The sequence below is a fragment of the Oryctolagus cuniculus genome, chromosome 1, assembly GCF_051225735.1.
Source record: "Oryctolagus cuniculus isolate XC-2025 breed Fujian yellow rabbit chromosome 1, ASM5122573v1, whole genome shotgun sequence".
NCBI lineage: Eukaryota > Metazoa > Chordata > Mammalia > Lagomorpha > Leporidae > Oryctolagus > Oryctolagus cuniculus.
The window spans coordinates 206534878-206556755 of record NC_142867.1 but is presented as its reverse complement, the minus strand read 5'-3'; the positions used below and the strand labels follow the sequence as shown (position 1 = coordinate 206556755).

The following is a 21878-nucleotide window of genomic DNA, read 5'->3' as shown; positions in this document are numbered from 1 at the left end:
ATTAAAAGTAATTACCAAAATTTAAAAATGTTTACATACATTGATTTAACCAGATTTGACACTAAGTATCCCACAGAATGAAAAATATTTATACATATATGGTGAGATTTCCTTATATATATTCTAAATTTGATAAGAAAAGTAGCATGATTATAAGCAGATATTAGCTTCAGATACATTTCCTTAAAGGAATAAAGTAAGTAGTAGACAATAGAATAAAATTGATGTTTCTGTTCTTCACTAAGTTTTTATATGTAAATTCATACATAAAATCAATGTTTTATATAACACATACTCCACGTTGATTGCTATAAAATAGTGTGGTACGTAGTTAAAATATTTGGTATTTGTGCATTACATTTTGCTTATAGTGAATCCTTTTAGACAAATCCAGTGATATTAAACCACTTAATCTACTGAGGGCAATTAGAAAAAAGAACTTCTGAAAAAGCACCTAAATATAATGTTCTATATAGCCAGAAATATTTTGTAATATTCAAATGTAAATCATAGATTTATAATAAAGGGAGAAATGAAAAACCAGCTTTCATCAATTTTGAATATAGAACTATAGATAATCTTGTGGTTTTTATTAACATAATTATTTTGATTAGTTCCATAGAATGTAATATGAACACTATGATGTAGTAGAAAGAATATAGACTTATTTCTCAAATAGTCCTGAGTCAGAATTCCAGTAGCAAATATTGGCTTTTGCTTAAAGCCTAACTACCATTATTTGTAAAAACTAAGCAAAACTATAATCCTGACAGATATAAACATGTTGATGTAAACGATTTCACAGTGTCTAACTTCAACAACAATTCAAATAATGTACCTTTAAAAAAAGATTCATTTATTTAGTTAAAAGGCAGAGTGACAGAAAGAGGGAGAGACAGAGAAAAAGAGGTCTTCCACCTGCTAGTTTTCTCTGGTAATGGCAGTAACAACTGGGGCTGAGGCCGGGGCTGGTCCAGACCAAGCCAGTATCCCAGAAGTCTATCTGGGTGTCCCAAGTAGGTGGCAGGGGTCCACGTGCTTGGCCTTCTTCTGCTGCCTTCCCAGACACATTAGCGAGTAGCTGGATCAGAAGTGAAGCACCTGGAACTTGAATCAGTGTTCTGCCAGAAGTGCCAGTGTCAAAGCAGCTGCACAGCAACATGGGCTCAAAACAACGCAGCCTTCGTCTAAATTACCTGACCTCTTGAGAACATGTTTTTGCCACACAATTCCTTTTAAATAGTTTCCTAGTTTACCTGCTCTCAGAAATATTACATTTGCAATCAATTATTTTGAAAATTTTCTAAATATTCATAGAAATACATATAATGTATATTTTTTTTTTCAAAAGGAATCACATATTTATTACTGAACCAGCCCACTGGTCACAGCCCTAATCAAACATGTCCAGCTGTCCAGATGATGGTGACATCTTCAGCTTGATGTGGTGATAGTGACGTTGTGACACTGAGACAGAAGAAATGAGCACGCCATTCAAGTGCAATTCCTTATAGACCCAGCTTGGTTCTTCTCCAATGTCTCCTCTTGGAGTTATACCTGATTTTATTACCAGTTTTCATCCGAATCCATTGAGGAATGGGGCGGTTTTGTTTTTGTTTTTTGGCCAGGAACCTCTTGATTCTGAAGGTCTTGTGAGAAGACATGGCGAGGAAGAATCAGGGACACCCACCACGATGGCGGAGGAAAGGAGAAAGGATAATGTATATTTTAAAAGGCAAGAAATTGCAATGAATTATACTGACTCATAATAGATACTGATTTATATTGACTCTTAATAGACATAACAGTATAGAAAAGTTATTTTCAAAGATATTTTCACACCACTTATTCTTTTTCTCACTTGTATGAAATTAAAAATATTATCACATATATTACAACTCATCATGAATTACATTTAAGTATATATCATCCTAGGTTTGTTTTTTCTTTGTGGGTATATGTAAATATTTTTGTGTATACATGAGCCTACACATTTAAATTCACATATATATCATACATATGTACCTGCATACATCTACGAATATAGATATACATCTTTGTATATTTTGAATTACATAAAACATGTTTTATTGTCTGCTATTAAATGTCTTCATTGCTCAATAATCTATTTCCTTATGACTAAATTTTATTTTAAAACGTATAACTTTGAAATAATCTTATAGAGAATTGAATTTGACTCAAGTAGGAAAGTGCTCACATTCTTTCAACTATCAGAATGAATATCAGACATGGTTGAAATTAATATCAGTCTGGGGAAGTTGAATATTTTTAAAAACATATTGGGATGCATTTTGCATGTAGAGGTCTATAAAAAAAAAAAACAAGATCTAGTGGGCAGTTAAGGAAATATTTTATTCAATTGCAAAAGGGAAAAATTTCCTTAGTGAGGAACATCTCAAGGAAAACAGTAGAAGGCCTGAGGTCTTAAACAGGCAGATAAAAAAGGGAATTTGGGAAAGAGTGGAAGAGGTCTTATCAAAGTCCTTTGGGAAGGGTAGAAGGGTGGAAGGGAAATTTCTGCAATTAACCTATGTCTGTAGAACAAAATGTTAGGATGTTTTAACCATGACTCTTTGCCTCAAGTACAGGGCTTAAGTGAAATTAAAAATCACTGGGCCGCCTCAAGATATATAGGCATAAAAAGAAATGACATACACATATGTGACAATGGCAGAAACTAATCTGGATCATGTTTGTCAATGTCAAGACGCACTGTTTTTTTAATTCAGCTCCGATATCATAAGGATTCAATTAATATCAACTATATTAATAATCCAATTCATAACTATAATGACACAAATATAACCAGAACTCATTAGCCAAGAGATGCAAGTGAAATCTCATTATTATTTAAACTTGAAGTCTACCTAATTCATCCCTCTAGTAGAATAAGAGGCTTAAGTCCCCACTTCAAAATTCCCATCTTTATGTAGAATTCGAAGAGAAATACACAGAGGAAAGAAAATTTGTAATTTCATGTTAATTACCACAGGATTCTGGGAGTGATTTTTACCCTGGTATCACCTGACGCAACACACCACTCTGCTTGTATGCAGACCACTCAGTTATTCCAACAGTAACAAAACTAGCATTTATCTTTCCAAGCTTTTGCCACAATTATGACACCACTTGTCACAAACACAGAACTTATTCTCAATTAAATTGCACGAATCCTAACTTACTGAAACATTTGACAGGGCCTTACTAAATGCTCAGGGAAAGCAAAATAGCATTACACAGGGGACTGACTTCAAACTGCTAGACCGAGGCTATTTGCTCGTTAGTGAAGGTCATCTTCATTAAATTTCTGACTCCTTTGGAGTTGTTAAAAAGATTGAATATGCATCCTAACATGTGTCTGATTCTCCACTTGCTCTGTGATCAGATTTCTCAAGGAAATTTGCCCGCCAAAAAAAAAAAAATATATATATATATATATATATATAGTAAGAAATGTTTCTCTCTCTCTGGAATAGATGTTTCAAGAAGTCTGGTATGGCACATTTAAAGCAGGTACTGATCAATTATGCTGATATAAACCATATTGGATAGTTATGACTCAACTCGCTATTTTTAGATTTCTCATTTTGAAATTAAACAAGCTTCGGCCAGGCACTGTGGTGTAGCAGTTAAAGCCGCCACCTGCAGTGCTAGCATCCCCGATATGGGTGCCAGTTTGAGTCCTGGCTGCTCCACTTCCCAATCCAGCTCTCTGCTATGGCCTGGGAAGGCAATAGAAGATGGCCCAAGTCTTTGGGCCCCTGCATCCGTATGGGAGACCCGGAAGAAGCTCAAGGCTCCTGACTGTATCAGCACAGCTCCAACCATTGCAGCCAACTGGGGAGTGAACCAGTGGTTGGAAGACCCCTCTCTCTGCCTCTCCTTCTCTTTGGGTAACTCTGACTTTCAAATAAAATAAATAAATCTTTTTAAAAAAGAAATTATACAAGCTTCTATAAATTAGAATAAGCTAGGGCATACAGAGTGATATACACAACCCTAACACCTCTGGCTTAACCTAAATTTTATGCCTTACTTCTATCTCACGTCCCTTGTAGGCATCACAGGATTCTTTGTATATTATCTTCATTGTGTAACTCAGGTACATAGTTTTCATCAGTTAGAACAAAATAATCCACAGAAAACGAATGAAAATATCTCCTAATATTTTCTCCAGGGGCCTGCATTGCGGCATAGCAAGTTAAGCCTCCACATGCAATGAGGGCATCCCATATGGGTGCCAGTTGGAGACCCGGCTGCTCCACTTCTGATCCAGCTCTCTGCTAATGCACCTAGGAAAGCAGCAGATGATGGCCCAAGTATTTGGACCCCTTCACCCATGTGGGAGACTCGGAAGAAATATCAGGTCCCTAACATGGCCTGACCCAGCCCTAGCAGTTGTGGCCCATGGGGAGTGAATCAGAAGATGGAAGAGCTCTCTGTCTCTTCTCCCCTCTGTTTAACTCTTTCAAATACATAAAAAATTAAATCCTAAAGAAAAATTCTCCCAGAAGAAATCAATTTTATTTTGCTCAATTTGCATAGGCCAAAACATGTCACAAGGCCTCATAAACACAAAGTGGTATGTCAACACAAAACCTAAACCAGACCGGTTAAACAGGCAGTTTAAAAATTGTGTTTAACCTTAACCACACTGAAGCAAAAGGCTGGAGAAGTTTGTTTAAGACGTGGAATGAGGGAATCTTAGGCCATCTGTGTTTGCTATTTGACTTACAGAAAAGAAAAGTAGATTTTTCCTTATCTTCAGGAAAGGAGACAGTTTTACAACTCATGCTAAGGCACCTGCCTAACTTAGAAGTTTGTCTTTTTGGGGCCTATATTGTGGCATAGCGGGTAAAGCTACCGCCTGTGATGCCAGCATCCCATATGAGTACCAATTGCATTCCTGGCTGTTCCACTTCCAATCCAGCTCTCTGCTAATGAGCCTGGCAAAGCAGCAGAAGATGGCCCAAGGGCTTGGACCCCTGCACCCACATGTGACACTTTAATGAAGCTCCTGGTGTTATAGTGAGGCAGATAGGATTAAATTGATTAGATTTGTGAGCTGGAGACCACACCTTCACCCTGTCCCTTTTGTGATCTCACCTGTTTGCCCACCTGACAGTTCCTTTTAGAAGTGAATAAAAGGCCTGGAGCAGGATGGGCACTCTCTTTGTTGTCCTGTGCTTTCAGCCAGGCAGCCTTTTGGCTGCCTCTCTGCCTCTGCTTTCCTGCCCATGCTATGCTACCTGTACCTGCTCCTAATCCCATGCTTTGCTCCATGTGGCTCCCGGCTGGCTCTCTGCCTGGTGTGGACTCAGCTTATGCTTCTAGACGTCTTTGTCCCCTAAATAAAGCCCTCACTTTCCTGTATATTTCTTTCACCGAATAAATGCTAAAAATTTGCCATGTCTCCTGGTTTATTCGAGCTGATATTCAGAATTCTTGTCTGAATTATTAATAAGCTACTTGATGTCACTGGATTCCACATGGCCCAGCCCTGGCCATGGCAGCTATTTGAGGAGAAAAACCAGAAGATGGAAGATCTCTTTCTCTCTGTCCCTCCTTTTTTCACTATAACTCTGTGTTTCAAATAAATAAATAAATCTCTTAAAAAAGAAAAAGGGAGAGAGAGAGAGAGAGAGTCTTCTACCCTTCCAAGGAATTGTGAGACAAGGGCACTATCTTCTTGGCAATTACATTTCCAAAAAATGGTTCTCAGTTCTCCGCCCCACTCCCACTTTCCCCTGGAAGTGCTTAAAAGTATTTGCATTGCAAAAGGGAAGGGAAAGAATTTACAATTACAAATACTCTAAAGTAAATGCGCTTAGAAAAGGGAGCTCAAAGGCCTAGAGGAAGAAAAAAGCCCATCTGAAGTTCAGTCTGGCAGAGGAGAAAGCCTTGAACAGGAAGAGAGGAACTGGATTTTTTTCTGTGAACATGGGTGCATTCCACCAGAAGGGAACCTTTTCACTGTTATCTGGTGACCCCCGTGCAGTGGGCTTCTAATGACCTTTTAAATCTCCATCATCGTCACTGCTGGTGAGGAGCTTCTATCTGCTTCAATGGCAATGAATCTAGTAATAGAAGGGAAACCTAATCCTTATGGAATTCAAATGAACTTCATTTCCTAACTGGAGGGATAATATTGAGTCCTTCATCCACTGGTTACACTAGGTATAGAATCGCAAATTTCACCTGGAGTCACATAGCTCCCTGTCACCGATTTAGGAGCTCAAAGTTAGCTACTGAAAGTTTTCTTCTGGTAGCAATGTTCCAATCGAATGCCTCCCAGAAATAGGGTCACTCCTGCAAAACAACTCAGACAATACCTCAGTCATAATGGCAGAGGGGAATTCCAATATATCACCTTTAACAATTCCCTACTTAATAAGTAAAAACAGACTAATTTTTATTCTTAACCCCATAAATCTCAGCAAGGGAGAAGACATTTGTAGGCTAATTAAGGTAATAAGGGCTAATTATGAACTTCTCAGTTATGTCTATGCTTATGTAAATCTTCCAGCATCTGAGTGGGTGCTTTTTACAATATGTTGTATGGGGCTGTGAATTGCTAAGAACCAACTGCTTGCAGTAGCACGGTTAGCTCACTCTGGACTGGTAAGAGGCCCTGAACAAGAGACCTGAGTCCCCACCCTGGACTCTCTACTGGCAGATTCCTTCTATAACTTACTAGTCACAGACAGTGAAGCCTCTGCAAATAGATGTGATTGCTAGCAGGGAGACAGCACACCAACTGATTTTCAAAGGTCACTGTTAGTTTTCATGTGCCTCCTAACATTGGAAGAGTGTTCTGATGTAGACAGAAGTATTGGCAAATGTGGAGGTACAGGCATTCCGGTATCTCTAAGATTATAAACATGGCATTAGCTCTAAGTGCTTCTTAGGAGTTGCTACTTTTCTAGGGCAAGTTTCTTGGCATATAGTCTTTTAATACACAGCATACATCTAAAATTAAGTTTAAAAACACAGAATAGGAACTGCTGACACTTGATGCCAAATTCAGTTGTCAATAATTAGTAAACATATTCCAATTTTTTAGAATTAATTATTAAGAATTCTGCTCCTGGAGTGTCCACATTGAAAATACACACACATTAAACACATGAATATTCAGTTGAATGGAATCACAACATTTATCTTGGACTTGGTTCCTGATTAAGCAAGCTGTGGCATGGCCGCTACAGCAGCATACTGTGGGGTAATTTTCACTTAACTGTCCTTTCCTCAGGGCTCTTCAGACCTCTAAAGAGTGCTAGAACATCAGGTGACAGGCCGTGCTTTTATAATACTGAGTCATAATACCGAAAATGTTCTCATTGACAGTAACTAGTCCTTGATTTCTGATGCTACTCTGGTCATCATCTCCTATCTGACAGCTAGAGGTTCATGTGTGACACTGCTTTAGGGCTGGAGTCCTTGCACCGTGTTGAGTTTCTAGGTAGTGCCTCCATGCTCCCATGAAGGGGTCCAAGTGATCCATTATAAAAATATAATTACTCATTGAGGCATTATATTACTGCCCGTTCTTCTAATCACCTGTAAGACTTACTTTGAATGAGCCTCCATAGAGCAAGAGGCATTCCACTTAGCAAAGAAAATAGCAAAACTAGCCCTCTGAATTCTCAAAAAAATAAACAGAAGTCCCCAGTTTACTTAATAAAGCTTAAGAAATGTCAGCTTATTCCTTTTCAATCACTGTGGTGGGCTGAGAACGGAGTAGGCTAGTTTCATGTCCCTGATCAGACACCCAATCTCCAAGCAATACAAGTTTTTCACATTCTATTTAAGCAGTTCAATTTAATGTCTTCATTTCCTTGAGAAAAACTAAGATTTTATGCAAATATTTTGTAATTTATGTAAATTAGCCATAAAATTTTCATTCTATTTCTCAAGAGCAAGACAAAAAGGAGAAGGGAGTGAGATTTTCTTCCTCTCTTCAGCCAACTACAGATGTTCACAGAGAAATGGGAGAAATATCTTCATAAAAGAACTGATTTGGACAAGCTAGCCCTGAGCAGTTTCTAACTCCTTCAGATAGTAAATCCAGAGAGTTTTACAAATCAATTAATATCAGAAAGCACTCATATTGAATCATCCAATTTTAATCCATGTAGACTTTGAGATATTAAACTGTTTATGTTAAAGAAAACAAAGTCTTTAGGGAGATACTGACTTTATATCTTAATATTTAAGATGCATCCAACTGTCATTTATCTCTGGGCATTCATTTAAGGGGAATTCTTTTTTTATTTTATTTTTTTTTATTTTTTGACAGGTAGAGTGGACAGTGAGAGAGAGAGAGACAGAGAGAAAGGTCTTCCTTTGCCATTGGTTCACCCTCCAATGGCCGCCACGGACAGTGTGCTGAGACCTGTGCACCACGCTGATCCGATGGCAGGAGCCAGGTACTTATCCTGGTCTCCCATGCGGGTGCAGGGCCCAAGCACTTGGGCCATCCTCCACTGCACTCCCGTGCCACAGCAGAGAGCTGGCCTGGAAGAGGGGCAACCGGGACAGAATCTGGCGCCCTGACCAAGACTAGAACCTGGTGTGCCGGCACTGCAGGCGGAGGATTAGCCTAGTGAGCCGCGGCGCCAGCTAAGGGGAATTCTAATACAGAGGAAGTACAGATATGCAAAACATTCATGCTTGCTTTGTTATAACACATAAAACTGGATATATTAATATGACAGTAACACTGTAATATTGATTGCTTACCATACACTAAACTCTGTTTCATTAACTTATCATTTAACAGCTCACTTCAATTAATCCATATATCTCCGGTGTTTGGTTCTAGAATCTGTGCTCTGAACCCACACCTTCCTGTCTCTCAAGGGTATAATTAAAGTGAGTATGTTTTACCTCAAAGACAACACCATATTATTACTTAGAAAAAGGATACTATCATAGCTATTGACTGAAAAGTAAAAAAAAAAGTAAAAACAAAACAGGGAAAATCCAGTCTGCTTCTGCAATAAATCACAATAAAACTGTGATAATTCTCTTACCCACTCAGAAATAAAGTTAGCAAGGAGAACAGTCTGCCCAGCAATCTAAGGAAAAGAGATATATGATTTATAACTCAGAATCTCCAGTCTCAGTTTCTGAGAATGTCTTTCTTTCAACAGTGTGACTGTAACACCTCATTAATTTTATGTCGACGTGATTGGTTTGTTTCTCTAGAGAACCCAAACTAATACACCCCTCAAATAGGAGTGCTATCTTATATACTGCAACCCAGTAACTGCAAAATTGAGATTTTGATACTGAGGTGAACACACTATAGAGGAAGACCTACATCTTCCTCAGTAAATTGAGAAAGTGAATATATTTCAAGAGAAAATCAAGGGAAGTAAATTTTAAGGTAAAATATAATGTGTTTAAAAATAGTACAATCTAGGGGCCAGTGCTGTGGCTTAGCAGGTAAAGCCGCCGCCTACAGTGCTGGCATCCCATATGGGTGCCAGTTCGAGTCCTGGCTGCTCCACTTCCAATCCAGCTCTTGGCTATGGCCTGAGAAAGCAGTAGAAGATGGCCCAAATCCTTGGGCCCCTGTACCCGTGTGGGAAACCTGGAAGAAGCTCCTGGCTTCTGGTTTCAGATCTGCATAGCTCCAGCCTTTGCGGCCAACTGGGGAGTGAACCAGCAGATGGAAAACTCTCTCTCTCTCTCTCCCTCTGCCTCTCCTTTTCTCTCTGTGTAACTCTTTAAATAAATAAATAAATCTTAAAAAAAGTACAATTTAAGTTAATATATTTGCTTTTAGATAACTGTTATAGCTGTTAAAATTTCATAACTATGTAGTGAAATTTGTGAATAATTTTTTTATTAAATTTTTATATTAAACCATGTTATGGAAGTGAAATGAATGAATTGACATCAAAATAAGGAAGACTATCTCAAGCAAGTTTGTAACCAAGGTGATATCATTTATTATAATATTTAGTAACAGTGCCTTCATTTGAATTTAGTTATGCATGTGATTGAATTATGATACCACATAGGGTTTTAGGTTAAGTCAGAGTAATATGTTAAAGCTTCAGTGGTTTAAGAAAGGATTAGTGAGGCCGGCACCGAGGCTCAATAGGCTAATCCTCCGCCTGCGGCGCCGGCACACCTGGTTCTAGTCCCGGTCGGGGCGCCGGATTCTGTCCAGGTTGCCCCTCTTTTGGTCCAGCTCTCTGCTGTGGCCCAGGAGTGCAGTGGAGGATGGCCCAAGTCCTTGGGCCCTGCACCCGCATGGGAGACCAGGAGGAAGCACCTGGCTCCTGACTTAGAATCAGCGCGGTGCGCCGGCCGCAGCGCGCCGGCTGCAGCAACCATTGGAGGGTGAACCAATGGTAAAGGAAGACCTTTCTCTCTGTCTCTCTCTCTCTCTCTCTCTCTCACTGTCCACTCTGCTTGTCAAAAAAAAAAAATAAAAAAAAAAAGAAAGTATTAGTGGATGAATTACCTATATGCAGCCCAGTCTGGCCATCCTTGAAAGGAGTCATGCACATACAGAGTTAATTAATAGAAAATCCCTTTGATACTTCTTGGTTATCCACGTTATTAAACTGTTTTCTGGATCATTGGTCTAACATAAGTAAGAATATGCTGTCAAGTCGATATATTGCCCTTTAATAAACAAGAATTATCCAATACCTTTTTTTTTAGTTTAGATGCATTTTATTTTTTTTAAGATTTATTTTATTTTTTTTGAAAGACAGAATACAGAAAGAGGTAGAGACAGAGAGAGCGGTCTTCTATCTGCTGGTTCATTCCCCAGATGGCCGAAGTGGCAGGAGCTGCACTGATCCGAAGCCAGGAGCCAGGAGCTTCCTCCTGGTCTCCCATGAGAGTGCAGGGGCCCAAGGACTTGGGCCATCTTCTACTGCTATCCCAGGCCATAGCAGAGAGCTGAATCAGAAGAGGAGCAGTGGTACTAGAATCGGTGCCCACATGGGATGCCAGCGCTCCAGGCCATGGCCTTAACCAGCTGTGCCACAGGGCCGGCCCCACATTTTACTTTTTGACAATTATTTTTGTTAAAAACAATGCATCCACTCCAAGCAAATCATGGTCAAAATAAATGAAGAGATCAAGACAACATCAGTCCCATTTCTTGTAGCAGCCAGTTCAGATCAGCAGTGATAGTTCCAAAGTAATTGCCAGTTTTGTTACCATTTTTTCATTTCTAAAGCATCCTTAAAGAAAATCATGAATTGGGCCACTCCTTCCTCAGGGTAGTCCAGCAGAGCAGCCATGCCATCTGGATTCATGTTTTCACCAATATTGAACTGGTGGTTTCTGAAATCATCAAGGATGTGCTTGATTTGTTCTGCAGCCCCTGTCATGAAAGGTTTCACTCTTTCCGGTCTCTGTTCTTCAAGTTTGCCTTTCACTGCTTTTCTGTAATCTTTGATATACTATTGTAGGCTTCTTTGGTGAAGCCGCTTTCCTGCAGGTGATGGTTCATGACAGCATCCACACCAGTGATTGGGGCCGGCGCCGTGGCTCACATGGCTAATCCTCCTCCTGCGGCGCTGGCATCCCATATGGACACTGGGTTCTAATCCCCGTTGCTCCTCTTCCAGTCCTGCTCTCTGCTGTGGCCTGGGAAGGCAGTGGAGGATGGCCCAAGTGCTTGGGCCCTGCACCCGCATGGGAGACCGGGAGGAAGCACCTGGCTCCTGGCTTCGGATCGGCACAGCGCCGGCCGTAGCGGCCATTTGGGGAGTGAACCAACGGAAGGAAGGATGACCTTTCTGTCTCTCTCTCTCACTGTCTGTAACTCTGCCTGTATAATAAATAAATTTAAAAAAAGGTTACAGAAAAAAAAAAAAAAAACACCAGTGATCACTGTGCCTCTCGGATCTTGTAAATGTCGGAGACCATCTCATTGTGACTGATGAGGTCTGGGTAGATAATCGTGATGGCGGCTCGAAGGAGACACGGATGGCGGCACTGGCGTGGCAGGAGCCTGGAGCTCCAGCAGGAATGCCATGCAGCTGGAGTAGCCCTCACGGGAGGAGGGTTGTAGGCAGTAAAAAGCTCCAGTACCTCTTGATATGTCATGTATGCCACTGACACAATGTCTACGGCTGTTTATAGAAAACTCCCTTTGCAAAAAAAAAAAAAAGTAGTTGTAAAACTGTCGGGAATAATTAAAGAATTCAGAAATCTCCAGAAACTTCAAAAAAATAAAAAAAATTTCACTTAAACTATTTATTACAAACTGAAAATTTTAACTAAAAATAAAAAAATTTAGTTAGCAACCTATGTAGAAAAAAATTTAGTTTGTAAAAATATTTTTCTTTGAGATGAATTTATAAAAATTTTAGGTCTATGATTTCCTTTTTCTAGTTGAATAATGAGTGGACTTTTTTTGTTTCCCCTGTCTCCTACCCAAGGAAAACAGAAATACTCTGCAGTAGAAAGAAGCTGAAGAATCTACTTACTGCAAAACACTTTCATTTTCAAGTTGATAGTGATATGCTCAATATCTATTTTCTCTACAAAAGGTTTGAAAATAAAAAGACAAACTTTTATGCTGAAATTCAGTGAGAATGCATATGTAAACTAACATGCATTCCCACATTTTATCTTTTTTGATTTTTAAAGTTTTGCTTTACATTTTGTTTTCTTTCATTTTATTTATTCCACATGCAGAAGACAAATTCAGACAGATTTTTCATCAGGTAGTTAACTGCCCAAATGCCTGTAATAGCCTGGGGCTGGGCCAGGCCTAACTGAGGAGCTCAATCTTGGTCTCCCACAGGGTTGACAGGGACCTAAGCACTTGAGCTGCCAGCTGTGGCCTTTCAGAGTGTCCTTTAACAGAAAGTTGAAATAAAGAGCGGAGCCAGGATTCAAACTCAAGCACTTTGAGGATATGGATGTGGATATAACAAATTGCTTCTTAACTGCTGTGCCAAATGCCTGTTTGTATTCCCACATTTAAAAAAAAAATTTTAATTTAATTAAATTATACAAATTTCACGTACATACAGATTTAGGAACATAGGTTACTTCCCTCCCTCCCACCCACACTCCAGCCCTTCTTCCTCCTCCCTTGCCCATCCCCACTCAATTTTTGCAGAGATCTACTTTCAGTTTACTTAAGGTGGTAAGATTAAACCTACACTAAGTAAAAGAATCCAACCACAAAACAAAAAACAAAGTAAACCAAAAAAAACCCCTTTTCCTCAAAAGAAGAGGCAAGGGCTGTAAGTAATCAATGAATCTCAAAATGTCCACTTCATTCCATAGTCCTACATTTTAAAATTCTTTTAGAAATCTCTAAGAAAGTAGAGTACATTAGAAAGTCAATGTACAACTCTTCAGTTGTTTTGGTTATAAAATTGTAGTCTTGCCTTCTTGAAACTAAATATGCCCATATAACTTGTTACATCCACTCATCCATCAGCTAAAATAGCATATTATAAAACCAGTGACAGTCACACATGAATTTTATTGAAAATGAGAGGCAAGGCAACTGATCAGGACCAACATTCCTTACCAGAGTGTGGCTCTCAATGGTGAGTTACACAGCTCTTTATAGTATTCTGTCCACTAGAGCTCACAATTTCAAACTGAACCGATGTTATGCAGTGAACAATTAAAAAAACCCAGAATATGGTTTTAACATAACAGTTAACAACAACAAACCCAATAACAGAACCAAGATATAGTTGTAAGATAACAGTGAAGGACATATTTCTGTCAACCTAGTTCCTGGGAATTTGGGCCCACATACACCCTTAGCCTTTAGCAAGCAAAGCTAATATACACAGAAGCAAAAGGTCTGCAATTAGCTTTTAGCCACACTCACTCCATTTGGGTTTTGACTCTATAAATTTACCTTGGCAAATAAACTGTGAGAAAAAATTGTGCCTGGCATGCATGGATTCACCTGTGCATAGTGCTTTTCTCTCACGTGTTTTGGCCTTGACAGTTGTGGAGATGGGAGTCGAGGAACCTCCATCAGCCTAGGTCTGTTGTGATTATGATTAGCAATGACACAAATCTGCTAGAGTCAGCAAAAATATAGGGCACCCAGCTATATTTACATTTCAAATCAACTAATAGAGCTTAGCATATGTATATCCCATGCAATATTTGGTACATTTGGAACATATTTATTGTTTATCTGAACTTCAAACTTTACTACAAACCTTGTCTTTTATCTGATAACTCCAATCCTAGTCTCACCCTCATCCCTAGACATGTGGACTTTGTAAAAAATAAGTGGCTTGAATCAAACCATTGAGCTGTAGCATTATTTGCTATTGCATTTTATCTACTCCATCATCTATGACCATACCACCCTAAATGCACCCAATCTTGTCTTATCAACTCCATCTTGACAAAATGCAATACATTCCTCTATTACATGCTGTCTCTAGAAATTACTCCATTTTTTGTGCATCCAATAACTTATCTTGTAAGTTTATGTATAATCTCTGCTATTTTTAAATAATATTCAAAGTTTTGTGTTAAATATGGAAAAATGATTCTAAGACTTTCCACAGGTAATTATGGGCTTCCATTTCAAGGAAAATAAATGATTTTCAGATCAAGGAAATGATATTTCTAATCTGTAGGTGACAAATGGATATTCAAAAAAATTACTGAGACTCATACAGGCCTTCTGGGGATTTTAATTGAATTCCCAACAAATAGTTATAATTGTAATTCCAGATGGAAGAAAGATAATGAGTTCAGAAAGCAGGGATCTTATCCAAGGATAGCTTAAAAGTATATGTTGAATAAACAGGAAAGTCTTGATCAGCCAATAAAAATAATTGTCCTATCAAAATTTGCTCAAATTTAATACTGTGATCCAGTTTTAGCAGGTCTATGCTTCCTGAATTTCAGTATACAAGAAGATGGTGACATCTGACCTCATCTGTATTATTTTGTATTCCTCACACTAAGTAACATTGAAATGTGATTTCATCTAACTGCTTCACAAGTGTTTGGGAAGCAAAGACCTACCTACAAATCTGAAAAAAATGGAACAATTTGACCTCTGCTAATCAATTCCCATTTACTAGAGGTGGTTTTTATCCTTTCCATACACAGAAAATTTTATTTCCTCCTGATAGGAAAGCAAACAACATATTGCAAGGGAGATGAAAATTTAGAGTCATAATTTCTCAGATATTTTAAGAAATATAGAATAATGCCCTCTCAGAATCAGACCTATTTTTAATAGTTGCTGAAGTCTGTCATCTTGTCTGGTAAAACACCTATTGAACGAGTGTCTTTCAAAATTGTAGCAGATCTCCATGGGAGTCTAGCACGATTCAATTCCAATGAGAACTTAGGGGCAGTTCTGTGTCAAAAGCTGCTAAGTATAAATACAACTATCAATTTTACTACAGAAAATGGCTGCTACTTTCTTAGATTCCATTTTTCCATATTCTACTGTTTTGGACTTACTGTATCTCTACATATTTGAATGTATTTGAATACAATACAATGATTGTATTTTAACAGAAAGGGAAAGATGAATATGTCATTAAGTCTCATACTTTCCCCAAGCAATTTATTGAAAGGACCAAGATGTAGTTTATTATTGAAATGCATTTCTCTCTAACTGTAAGTGTGTTATTTCTCCATTTTCAGAGAAAAGTATATGTGTATTTGTTTCTAGGGAAATGATCAGCGTCATCAAGATATCATTAGCTAAGAGATTTTTTGTTTTTCTCTTCCTCAGGACAAAAATAGACTCTTAAGTACATTTCTTCACAAAACTCTGTTTGATATTTCTGAATTCTGACTGGGTATGCCTGCTCTTTTGTTCATTTTAGACCTTTTAGAAGAAAAAAAAAACTCCACATATTCCAAACTTTCAGATACAGTGATTTCAGTATACTTTCTTTGGAATTTATTTTTTCTCTGTTTTTTATTTATTTATTTTTATTTTATTTTATTTTATTTTTTTTGACAGGCAGAGTAGACAGTGAGAGAGAGAGACAGAGAGAAAGGTCTTCCTTTACCGTTGGTTCACCCTCCAATGGCCGCCGCAGCCATGGGGTGCAGGGCCCAAGCACCTGGGCCATCCTCCACTGCACTCCCGTGCCACAGCAGAGGGCTGGCCTGGAAGAGGGGCAACCGGGACAGAATCCGGTGCCCCGACTGGGACTAGAACCCGGTGTGCCGGCGCCGCTAGGCGGAGGATTAGCCTAGTGAGCCGCGGCGCCGGCCTTTTCTCTGTTTTTTAAAGATCCGAAGTGAGACACATATCATTTTACAACCGCTTTTGTGTTTCATGAAAAATTGTGAACATGTTACAATGCATACATGTTTCTATAATGTACTCATTTCTATTTTGTAGATGCACTATAATTTTGTAGATAACTATAATTTATGTATTTTTTTTTTTTTACTTTGAAGGTTAGAGTTTACAGAGAGACAAGGAGAGACAGAGAGAAATCTTCCATCTGCTGGTTCACTTCCCAGAAGGCCACAACGGGAAGGGCTGGGCCGAGCTGGCCAGGAACCAGGAGTTTCCTCAGGTCTCCCATGTGGGGAGTAGGAATTGAAACACTTGGGCCTCCTTTTCACAGGCCATTAGCAGGGAGCTGGATCAGAAGTGGAGCAGCCAGGACTAGAACCTGTGCCCATTTGGGATACCTGTGTCAAAGGCAGTAGCTTTACTTCCTATATCACAATACCAATATCTATAATATATTTCTTAAATTCCACACTGTAGAATATTTATAGAGTGCTAAATTTATGAAATGTACCGTACAACCAAAAACATCAGCACATAAATCCTCTTCATATGCACACTATAAAGGAACTAACCAAAAGATATTCAATAGCTGTTATCTATGGGTATGCACAGGTTAAAAATTTTGATTTGTATTCTGTATCAACAATTAAAGGGTTGGAAGCAATTTAAATTCCCAATTTACAATGATGGTATTCCTTTATCTACATTCCCCTCAAAATTGGTTTTCAATTTTTCATTACTGCATTTGTTAATATGTTGAGATAAAATGTTACTGATGGCGATTTCTAATGGTTGATTACTTATGAAGTTGAGCATTTCTTGTTCATGTGTACTTTCTATTTAATTTCAGAATGACCTAAGTATATCTCCACTGTTTTTCTTATTGATTAGTAACAATATTTTCACATTGAGAATACTGACTTTTTCTCATATCATGGTGATTTTCTCCAAATTTATTGCTTGTATGTTGTTTCTATTTATGATGATTTTAATTTATGATATTTAAACATTTTATCCAAGTAATTCATAAGAGTTATAAGTAGTCACGTAATTCAATGAACAATTAGGATTAAAAAGTTTTCTCCTGAGGACTCACCAACCTTTTAAATCTATTCTGATTCTCATTTTTACCACCATAACTCTGTATAAATAATTCATTCCTTGATTTCTTTATTTATAAACTTTATTTTTTAAAGATTGATTGATTGATCGATTTCAAAGGCAGAGTTATAGATACGCAGAGGCAGAGAGAAAGAGAGAAAGACAAAGCTTCCATCCGCTGGTTCACTCCCCAAATGGCCACAGCAGCCGGAGCCACGCCAATTCAAAGCCAGGAGCCAGGAGCTTCTTCTGGGTCTCCCATGCAGGTGCAGGGGCTCAAGGATCTGGGGCATCTTTCACTGCCTTCCCAGGCCATAGCAGAGAGCAGGATTGGAAGTGGAGCAGCCGGGACTGGAACCAGTGCCCATATGGGATGCTGGCACTGCAGGTGGCAGTTTTACCTGCTAGGCCACAATGCCAGCCCCTATTTATAAACTTTAAATAGTAACTACTTTCTTTACCTTGTTGGAGACAGTTCAGATCACTTATATTTTCCCCTTTCTTCTTCTTTACTCTTCTTAAGGATTGATAGTTACATTATTATTTTTATTTCCTCTTTTTTGAATTCTTTTGTTTAAATAATAACATTTCTATCTCTGATATTTTCCCCTCAACTTTATTCACTATCTTAATTCCCCTCCAGGTAAAATGAAATGTTAGCAAACCCAAGCTTTCCTTAAATTTAAACTATTTTTTTAAGATTGATTTTATTTATTTGAAAGTCAGAGCAACAGAGAGAGGGGAAGAGACAGAGAGAGAGAGAGATTCCATCTGCTGGTTTACATCCTAGATGGCCATGGCTGAGCCAGGCCAAAGTCAAGAGCCAGGAGCTTCATGTAAGCCATCTCTGTTGCTTTTTCCAGGCCATTACCAGGGAGGTGGATGAGAAGTGGAGCAGCCAGGACACAAACCAGCAACAATATGTGCCAGCATCACAGGCAGTGGCTTTTCCTGCTACTCTACAATGCTGGCCTCTGTTGGGCATTGCCTAAAACCTCCATTACAATATGGCGCCTCGCTGATGTTTGAGGGGCTTGTCTGTGGCTCCTCCAGTTAAGCTACGTAAGATCAGACCACCAGCAGGGATAGGTCCACTTTATTTCCGGACACGTGGACAGTGCATGATCCCTATACTTTGCTTAAGATGCCCCTGTGCGTGGTCCACCCATGCCTGCATGACCTTTTCACTGATTGGCTCCCCTACTGCACATGTCTTTTGTAAGCTTTATAAGCCTGTACACTTCCTCAATAAAGTAGTTCCTGCTTCGACAGAACTCATGGGTGCTTTCGATGTGTTTGACCCATTGACCTTACTTCTCCCATTTGCCTGTTGGTTCACTCCTTAAGTAGCTGTAAGGCTGGGGCTCGGTCAGACAGAAACCATGAGCCAGCAGCTTCATCCAGGTCTCTCATGTGGGTGCAGGGACTCAAGCACTCGGAACATCTTCTGCTGCTTTCCCATTAGCAAGGAGCTGGATCAGAAGTGGAGTGACCAGGACTCAAATGGCGCCTGCAGGGGATGCTGGCATCACAGACAGCAGCTTAACCTGGTAGGCCACAACACTGACCTCACTGAAGGTTTCTGGGAGGATCTTGATTTCCTTGCTTAGAATCATGATACATTACACTTTGTCTAAATTTGTACCAACACTTTTCATACAATTTTTGTTTGTTTCCTGGCATTTGTAGTTTTTACCCCTTTTCCAAGTTAAATGAATAATTACACGATTTTGCATGATTTTGTGTTACTTCTGTGTTCTCATCCATAGCATCTGCCGTGTGGAATTAGTTCATCCCTGCTTCCCTCTCTGGAATAACCTCCCATTCTTACACTGCAGTACAAACTGATTGCTCTTTAGGTCTGTGGCAGAGCTGCCACGAGGAGTTTACCCTTCATTGCTTTCCGAATTATGTTCACTCCTTCCTGGACCATCTTTCTCAGGTTTATAATTTCTCTCTTAATACTGTTGTTTAAGTTTACTTCCCTTATTGCTCCATGGCAAAATTGAAAACTAATACTCCGCAGGAAGTCTACAGCACTCATGAGATCTACAGCATTCGGCAATATTCTCTTATTTTTTGTGTCTGTACAAATAGTGTTTCCAGTTTCTGGAAATATTTGTCTCCTAGGATTGTAAGAGGAATTAAGTAAATAATAGTCATAAAGCACTAAGAAGAATATATGACACATAGTAAATTCTTATAAAAGATTTTAAAAACAAAACATATCTTATTGCACACACATATCTTACTGTACACATATTGAAATGTGACACTGTACCACAGTGTTAATAAATTTTGAATGTAAAAAAGTAAAAGATAAAATTACTACTTTGTTTTTCTCACTCTTGTGGAAATACCTCCACTGAGGGCCGGCGCCACGGCTCACTTGGTTAATACTCCGCCTGCGGCGCCGGCATCCCATATGGGCACCAGTTCTAGTCCCGGCTGCTCCTCTTCTAGTCCAGCTCTCTGCTGTGGCCCAGGAAGGCAATGGAGGATGGCCCAAGTGCTTGGGCTCCTGCACCTGCATGGGAGCCAGGAGGAAGCACGTGTCTCCTGGTTTTGGATCGGTGCAGCTCCAGCTGTGGTGGCCATTTAGGGGGTGAATCAATGGAAGGAAGACCTTTCTCTCTGTCTCTCTCCCTCACTGTCTAACTATATCTGTCAAATAAAAAAAAAAAAAGAAATACCTCTATTGAATCATCAGGAAATACTATACAGATGTTGCCTCAAAATAAATATATATAACCTATTTGAAAAAATATGTCTCTGGGGCCAGCCTTGTAACAACAGCGGGTTAAGTTGACACTTGTGATGCTAGCATCTCATTTCGGAGTGCCAGTTCAAACCCCAGCTGCTCAGCTTCTGACCCAGATCCCTGCAAATACACCAGGGAAGGTAGCAGAAGATGGTTCAAGTGCTTGGGTCTCTGCCATCCACGTGGGATACCAGAGTGGAGTTTGACCTGGCCCGGATCCGGTTGTTTCAGCTATCTATGGAGTGCATCAGCAGATGGAAGATCACTGTCGCCTCCTCTCTGTCACTCTGCCTTTAAATAAATGAATCTTAAAAAAGACTTCTCTAATTCATAATAAACCTCTTATGAATCAAACATGGTTGTCAAGTTTTAAGAAAAATCTTTTGATAACTATCAATGTAATAATTTTTCTTAATACAAGGTCATTAGCATTTATAATAAAGCATGCCATTCTTAAAGTTCTTTGTTTATTCCTTATAGCCAAGTTGTATTACCTTTTAGTTTAGTGCACTTGTATAATATTTTATAAATTTAGTTTATTTACAAATCTAATTGATTTGTAAGTCAATCTTTGTTAGATTTTCATTTTAGTAGTATGCTATATTTATTAAAACAATTGGGATGTGTTTTACATATATAATGTTGCAAAAGTAATTATCCTGAAACATAATATTTTAGATAAACAGGTAGTTTTATCCCACAAAGTACTTTCTGAGGGGTAGGTAAAGTCTTTCACAAGGACTTCATCAGGTTGTTACCTAGGGCAACATCCTTCTCAAGACTCACTGTGAGCTAGAAAGGGGTCCTCCATGGTCATCCGGTAGTCGTTTGAAGTCTTCTATGGCAGCTGGGTAGGGATTTGTGTGTTACCACATGGACCTCTATGGTTTGCTTAGAACATGATTGCTTACTTCCCCTGAGAATGACCAAACTGAAAGCTAAAGTCGTTTATTAACTAATCTTGGAAGCAGTTACTTTTTTTTTTTTTTTTTTTTTTTTTGACAGGCAGAGTGGACAGAGAGAGAGAGACAGAGAGAAAGGTCTTCCTTTTTTCCTTTGGTTCACCCCCAAGTAGCCACCACGGCCAGCACGTTGTGGCCGGCGTGCTCCACTGATCCGAAGCCAGGAGCCAGGTGCTTCTCCTGGTCTCCCATGTGGGTGCAGGGCCCAAGGACCTGGGCCACAGCAGAGAGCTGGACTGGAAGAGGAGCAACCGGGACAGAATCCGGCGCCCCAACCGGGACTAGAACCCAGGGTGCCAGCACCATAGGCGGAGGATTAGCCTAGTGAGCCGTGGTGCTGGCCAAGGAAGCAGTCACTTCTTTAATATACTATTGATCACACAGATAAACTCTGGTAAAATGTGGAACAGGACTCTAAAGAAGAGCATAATTACCAACATGTAGAGAGAGAAATTTTGGAGACTGGGTAACATGGGAGGCAATCAAATTGTAATCATGCTGTGAAATGTTAAACAGATGAGGTTTTAACCCTTCCTTTCTTTCATCTAAATTTTCTCTATCCACCTTTCATTCCATAATTAGATGTTCATGTCTCAGAAGCTCAGAGTGTATCTCAGGTACCATCTATTCATGCATCCTCCCATTTTGTGTTTGGTTGTTAGATTTGTTTCCCTGTCTCTTCTGGATGAGTACCTTCATGGACAGTAAGACAGGAATTATCCACTAAGGCTGTGTGTGTGCACACATATACATGTGTACTAAATAGGGGGAGGCTGGCAAT

General features: G+C 39.3%; 1 protein-coding gene and 1 pseudogene across 2 annotated transcripts in view; one reads left to right on the top strand and one right to left on the bottom strand.

Annotated features, from left to right (window-relative positions):
• Positions 1 to 1356: 1356 nt before the first annotated feature.
• Positions 1357 to 1722, bottom strand: LOC138847437 (large ribosomal subunit protein eL39). The gene has a single exon (XM_070066177.2). The coding sequence runs from the start codon at positions 1662 to 1664 to the stop codon at positions 1509 to 1511; it is 156 nt and encodes a 51-aa protein (XP_069922278.1). The 5' UTR covers positions 1665 to 1722; the 3' UTR covers positions 1357 to 1508.
• A 10240-nt stretch (positions 1723 to 11962) lies between these two features.
• Positions 11963 to 21878, top strand: part of LOC100340457 (3-beta-hydroxysteroid-Delta(8),Delta(7)-isomerase pseudogene) — a 113638-nt pseudogene continuing 103722 nt past the window's right edge. Inside the window, exon 1 of the transcript XR_016215398.1 lies at positions 11963 to 12066. The product of XR_016215398.1 is annotated as a 3-beta-hydroxysteroid-Delta(8),Delta(7)-isomerase pseudogene (transcript). The remainder of the gene's footprint in view (positions 12067 to 21878) is intronic.